The 7149-nt window shown below is 40.5% G+C and overlaps 1 protein-coding gene across 1 annotated transcript; it reads right to left on the reverse strand.

Annotated features, from left to right (window-relative positions):
• Positions 1-5232: 5232 nt before the first annotated feature.
• On the reverse strand, positions 5233-6933 carry fzd1 (frizzled class receptor 1). Its single transcript, NM_001130614.1, is given in 1 exon segment — positions 5233-6933. A coding segment is annotated over 1 exon segment (1617 nt). The 5' UTR covers positions 6895-6933; the 3' UTR covers positions 5233-5277.
• Positions 6934-7149: the final 216 nt, after the last annotated feature.

Genomic DNA, 7149 nt, shown 5'->3' on the forward strand with positions numbered 1-7149 from the left:
TAATATATAAACTATAGTCTATAAATATAAAGGGTTTCTGATAGTATCACAAGCAGAAGTATGAGAGAGAGGAAAATAACAGACGTCAGCGCTGTAGAAAACCGAATCAATCTCTGCTCCATGCATCTGATAAAGAGCCGAGTTTAAGATCTCCCACAATCAAACCATCAACATTCATTAGCAGGAGATTTGCCACACACTGTGAAACAGATCTGATGATGAACAGTTACTGTAGTGTGTTTAGTGATGCACAAGTGCTTATTTACAGTGGTGAACTGCATTATGGGATGTTGATCTCTGCTCTGTCCACTTCTGATGTTGAAAGTTTAACTCTACAGTTTAACAAAGTGACCTTTAGTGACATCTTAGTAAAAATATAATGTGTAGGAAGCATTATATATATAAAATACTTCTGTAAAATAATAGAAAATGTGCTGCAGTTTATTACAAGGTGTTTATAGTGTAATATACAACACCAACCCAGACAATAGATCAATTTAAACTACTAAAATGACAATAAAAGTCACTTTTTCACACTTTTCAGGGTTAAAAGTTGCTGGAAGAAAGATTAAGATCCCATAATGCAACTCAAACGCAGAAATAAATGGGGTAAAATGAAATGATGAATCACAAAATACAGAAAACTGCTGATTTACGGATGTTTTTCACAGTGATTAACATTTCTGACACTCAGTATTTGTTTTGTTTAGGCAGCACATGATGGCTGGACACAGTTTGAAGAATTATTGATTATTAATTCTTATTTAGTGCTTTAGCAAAATGGGGTTTTCAGTGGCTAACACTGATACTGATCATTTAAAGGGGCAGTTCACCGAAAAATGTCAAATAAAACTCATTCTCAAGCGGTTCTAAAGCTTTATGAGTTTCATTCTTTTTAAACACAAAAGCAGAAGCTTTGAAGCTTACTCTAAAAACAACACTGGGTTATTTTAACCTAAATTTGGGTCAAATATGTGACTCTGTATTCTCAGAAATAAAGGTATGCAAGCTGTGACTGGGCTGGTGCCTTTTCAAAAGGTACAAGTTTGTACCTACAATGTCCGTTTTAATACCTCAATACCTAAAAAGTACAAAAGCATTCCTCTTAAAATGTATTAGGTATTAATATATACTTTTGAGGTACCAATATGAATCTTTTAAGTACAAATGTGTACCTTTTGAAAAGGTACCACCCCAGTGACAGCTCCTTTGTTTCTGAGAGTACAGAGTCATTCATTCATTCATTTTTCTTAGGCTAAGTCCCCTTATTTATCAAGGGTTGCCACAGTGGAATGAACCGCCAACTTATCCAGCACATGCAGATGCCCTTCCAGCTGCAAACCAGTACTGGGAAACATTCACACACACACACACACACACACTCATACACTACAGCCAATTTAGTGCATCAATTCCCCAATAGCGCATGTTGTTGGACTGTGGGGGAAACCGGAGCAACGGGAGAAAACCCACACCAACACAGGAGAACATGCAAACTCCACACAAGAAACGCCAACTGACCCAGCCGGGACTTGAACCAGCAACCTATATGCTGTGAAGCCACAGTGCTAACCACTGAGCCCCAATGTAAAATGTTATAAAACTAAAATAATTACTCAAAGCTTTGTGAGTTTCCTTCTTTGTAAACACAAAAGCAGATGCTTTGAAGCTTACTCTAACAACAACACTGGGTTATTTTAACCTAAATTTGGGTCAAATGTGTGACCTTGGAGTTAATGGATATGTTTCCCGTCATTCTTTTTTTTTTCTTCGGCGTTTATTCATCAAAGATTGCCACAGCGGAATGAACCGTCAACTATTCCAGCATATGTTTTACACAGCGGATGCCTTTCCAGCTGCAACCCATTACTGGAAAACACCCAAACACACTCATCCACACACACACACACACACACTACGGCCAATTTAGATGATCAGTTCCCCTATAGTGCATGTGTTTGGACTGTGGGGGAAACCGGAGCACCCGGAACATGCAAACACCACACAGAAATGCCAACTGACCCAGCTGAACTCTAAGAAATGCTGTGCTGTTTAAAACCAAGTTGGATAAAATAAGGACAAACCCAAACATTGGACTATATTTGGCCCCTTTTAATTTAATAATAAACAATAACCGAGCAGTTGGGTTATTTCCTATTACACCCATAATTAAGTTAAAATAATCTGCCATTTTTACAGCGTGGGACTTAAACAAGCAACCTTCTTGCTGTGAGGTCACAGTGTTAACCACTGAGCCACTGTGTTGCCCCAGTATAAAATGTTATAAAACTGAAACAATTACTCAATTTTAAACACAAATGAAGATGTTTTGAAGGTTGCTCTAAAAAATATACCACTCTAAAAAATAACTCAAGAGGTCTGTTACCACTACATAGTTTAATACATTATTGTAACTTAAAAATTCTAAATTGCTGATTAGATTAAAACTTTTACGCTGCCAGAACAATTTTATTAAGTTTTCAAAACAGGAAAATGTTTATTATTACATCAATTTAAAAATGTGGCTAAATTAAAGGTAAATATATCTGTCAGTTACTTTAAAACAATATTAAACTTGTAGCAACCCAAAAAAAATGGGTTGATAACTCAATTTTTCCACACTAATGGAGTTGTTTTGTTTTTTAAGTCCACACACTGATGTTTTTTTTTTTATACTGATAATATGGGACAGTACATGTTTTTGTAAAACAATAAAAACCTATGGTTTAATACAAATAAAAAATGACCGGAAAACAAAAATGTTGTTGTTAAATGTATTTCTTACAAGCATGAACAGCACATTTTAAAACAAACAAAAAATTAAACAATTTCGAATACTTAATTAATTTGAGGTTCTGAACTTGTACATACTGGATTTGTTTTCAATTTTGATTTAAAAAACTAATTGAAATAACTTATTTTTTTTGAGTACTCAACTTAAAAACTTGAGGTTTTTGCTATGTAAAAATGCATCTGATTGAAGAGGAAAAGATTTGGCTAACATAATAAAGTTTGTTGTCTGAACTTCATTTTATTAGATGTTGTCGTAACTTAAATATATAATAAAGCAAACTGTTGCAATATATTTTTTTTTTGTTTTATATAGCAATATTTTTAGAGTGTGGGTTATTTTAAATTTGGGTCAAATATGTGACCCCGGAGTCTATCTTCCGCCACTAAATAAAAAACAAACATTTATTTTGACTTTTCTTCTCAGAATTGTGATGTAAACTTGAAATGACGAGTTATTAAGTCACAATTGCGAGATATAAATTCACAATTGTGATATAAAGTCGTAATTTTGCGATTAAAAAGTCAAAATAACCTTTTTAGAGGCGTTTTTTTAGGGATTTTATAGGAGTCTAATGTTGTATGACTATTATTGGTAAAAATACATTATGTAAGTCAACATTATAGATTTGTTTAATGCCTAAAATCATCAGGATATAAGATCATCACTGACAAAAAGTGTTGCATGCAGAGCTGTTGCAAACAATTTATTTGTGTTGAATTTAAACAAACAAATTAAGTTTAATAATGTTCAACTTAATTTGTTTGTCTAAATTCAGCCCAAATAAATTGCTTACAACCACTTAACATAAAAAATTGAGTAAATCCAAGGAATCATCTTTGCATATTTTTTTCACTGTATCTCATGAAGATATTTAGTAAATTTAAGACTGTAAATACATATTAAAAAAACTATTTTCATTAGTAATATGCATTACTAAGAACTTAATTTTAATAACTTTAAACATTTTTTTCGATATTTAAATTATTAAATTTAATTTATAAAAACATTCTCCAATCCTAACAAACACTGAAAAAAATAATTCGAAGATGATTCCTTGGATTTACTAATATGTTTAAAGTTAAGTGGATGTAAACAATTTATTTGGGCTGAATTTAAACAAACAAACTAAGTTGAAAATGACCTAATTTTATTTGTTTGTTTAAAGTCAACACAAATAAATTGTTTGCAACAATTTTGCAGACACCATTTTTTTTGCTTTAGTGTACATCAATGAAAAACTTATTAATTCAGCTAGTTTTTCAGATAATGCACGGCTCTTAATTTCCAAAAATAGACACATTACTGCTATTGTGGTCCAGAGTCACATATTGACAAAACATACAGCTGGGTTAATCTTTCAGTGTATTTTATAGTCCAAATTGTATCAAAATTTGACACAAATTTGGGTTTAAATAATGTTACATATTATAATAATGTATAATTATATTTAAGCATAAAACCGATGAACTTCCAGGGTAGGAAAAACAAATACTATGGATGTCAATGGTTACCGGTTTTCAACACATTTCAAAGCATCTTCTTTTGTGTTTAACAGATGAAAGAAAACATGAATGATGAGTAAATGACAGACTTTTGATTTTTGGGTGAACTGTCTCTTTCGAAGTGTCCTTGTAAACAGATTATCTTGTAGATTTTAAATAAACAGTATTATTAAATTGGATAATCTCCGACATCAACTGATGTAGTATCACTTCACACATGCATGAGGAAGTCTCCAAACATTCCTATGGTGCATTTATGGTTATGATACCGACACAGACATTATGAAGTATTTGAGAAGTGCATTGCAAACACGGTCCATCGTGTTCTAGCTGTATGTTTAGAGGTACTTCTGTGCAAAAGAGCCATAAGAGAGAACACAAACTCTTCAGAAACATCATTACAGACTCGAGGAACATTTCTTTGAGAAGTGCAGGACTGAAAGAAACGAGGAAAAAAAGGCACTTTACATCTGCAACCAGCCTGGAAGACCAGCGAATGGGCCGAATTAAGCAGATCTCCAACCAGCAGAGCTCACTGATTATCTTTAAGATCCAGTCGCGTCATTCAGCACAATCTCTGCTTTAATTTAAAGCTCAAAGCGTCCCGTGTGCTGTAAGTGCTGGGTGCAGCATTCACACACACCATCATCATCATCATCATCATCATCGTTACAGTGATTAATAACATCATCAGCATCTGCTTCATTTGCATGTAAAAGTTTGAATATTCGCCCGTGGAAAAAACACTGAAGTTGAATTAAAAATTAGAAAGACGCATTTTTACATACAGATCCCAACCCAGAATATTCCAAGAGGAAGGCATAAATAATCTCCAAAAAAGCAGTCCTTTGATTAAAAAAGCACATCCAAGAGAGAGTTTTAAATACAAAAAGTAAGTACAAAAAAAGCACAGTGTTTCTGTACAACACAATCGATCACTCAGGTGAAGTGGTGAGCAGTAATAATAATGAAAGCAGAGCTTCACACTGTGGTTTCTCCCTGTTTGCTGTTCGCCAGTCTCGTGTAAAACTTCCTCCAGGAATTGAGCGTCTTTCCAGACCATATCCAGAAGCCGGAGGTGATGCCCACGATCAGGGTCATCAGGTACTTGATCATGAACACCGTGAAGTCCGGGTTCATCTGCGGGTTGTGCGCGGGACACGGCACCGCGTATGTCTTGCACGAGTGCGCGCTCCACGTCTGCTCCCAGTGCGCGCGGAAGGCCTGCTCGTAGAAGTAACAGGCGATCACGATGGTGGCCGGAACCGTGTAGAGCACGCTGAAGATCCCGATCCGCACCATCAGCTTCTCCAGCTTCTCCGTTTTAGTGCCGTCGTGCTTCATGATGGTCCTGATGCGGAACAACGACACGAATCCCGCCAGGAGGAACGAGGTGCCGATGAACAGGTACACGAAGAGCGGCGCGAGCACGAATCCGCGCAGCGCGTCCACGCTGTTGATGCCCACAAAGCACACCCCGCTGAGCACGTCCCCGTCCACCTGACCCACAGCCAGGATGGTGATGGTTTTGATGGCGGGCACTGCCCAGGCCGCGAGGTGGAAGTACTGCGAGTTGGCCTCGATGGCCTCGTGACCCCATTTCATCCCGGCCGCCAGGAACCAGGTGAGCGCCAGGATCACCCACCAGATGGAGCTGGACATGCTGAAGAAGTACAGCATCATGAACAATATGGTGCAGCCTTCCTTCTTGGTGCCCTGAACCACAGTCCTGAACTCGTTCTCGAACTGCTCGTTGCAGACAACCTTGTCCTCCAGGAGAAATCCGGCGATGTAGGCGATGGACACCATGGTGTAGCAGCCGGACAGGAATATGATGGGTCTCTCCGGGTAGCTGAAGCGCTTCATGTCCACCAGATAAGTCAGAACTGTGAATAAAGTTGAAGCGCAGCATAGGACGGACCAGATCCCGATCCAGATGCGCGCAAACTTCTGCTCGTCCTCGCTGAAGTACATCATGCCGTGCAGTTTTCTGGGCTCGCAGGGCGCTCCGCAGTTGTCCTCTCCCATGAAGCGGTAGTTGAGGTACGGGGGGACTCTGAGCGACGGCGGGCACTGGAAGCGGCCGCGCTGGGAGGGCTCCGGAGGCGCCTGCGTCGCGTCGGGAGTCGGGCTGACTGGGGGGCTCGGCCCGGTGGTGTTCTGTCCCACGCAGAGCTCTCCGCCGTGCACCGGGAAGGACTCGCACGCCAGGCTCTCCGGCCACTGGAAGCCGAATTTATTCATCAGCGCCTCGCAGCCCTGACGCGCGCGCTCGCAGAGGGACCGGCACGGCGGCAGCGCCTGCTCCAGCACCGTGCACACCGGCGCGTACATGGAGCACAGGAAGAACTTGAGGTCCGGCGAGCACTGCACTTTCACCAGCGGGTAAAACTGGTGCACTTCCAGTCCCGCGTCCTCCTGGTTGGTGTGGCCGAGCAGGTTGGGCATGATGGTCTCGTTGTAGGCGATGTCCGTGCACAGAGGGATGGAGATGGGCTGGCAGAAGCCATGCTCGGGCACCGACATTCCGCGGTCTCCGTACTGCGCGCGGGCGCTCAGAGCTCCGAGGGCGATCAGGAAGAGCGCGCGCGCGGCCATACTTTCGGTGTGCGGTGAGAAAGAGTCTCCAGTCGGCCAGCGCGGCCGCCAGCGCAGCTTTCCCCACTCTGATGTTTGTATCTCTCTGTTTGTGTATGTGTGTATGCGTGTGTGTTTGACTCCGAGTAAAGTTGTGTGAAGTGCTGCTGGAGCTCCGTGGGTCGCTCTGGACCGGAGCGCGGAGTGTCGCGGTGTGTGTCGGAGTTTGGAGCTGTTCAGACCCGCTCAGGCGCCCTGCTGTCTGCGGCTCATCAG

The sequence above is a fragment of the Danio rerio genome, chromosome 16, assembly GCF_052040795.2.
Source record: "Danio rerio strain M-AB ecotype USA chromosome 16, GRCz13ab, whole genome shotgun sequence".
NCBI classification, from domain to species: domain Eukaryota; kingdom Metazoa; phylum Chordata; class Actinopteri; order Cypriniformes; family Danionidae; genus Danio; species Danio rerio.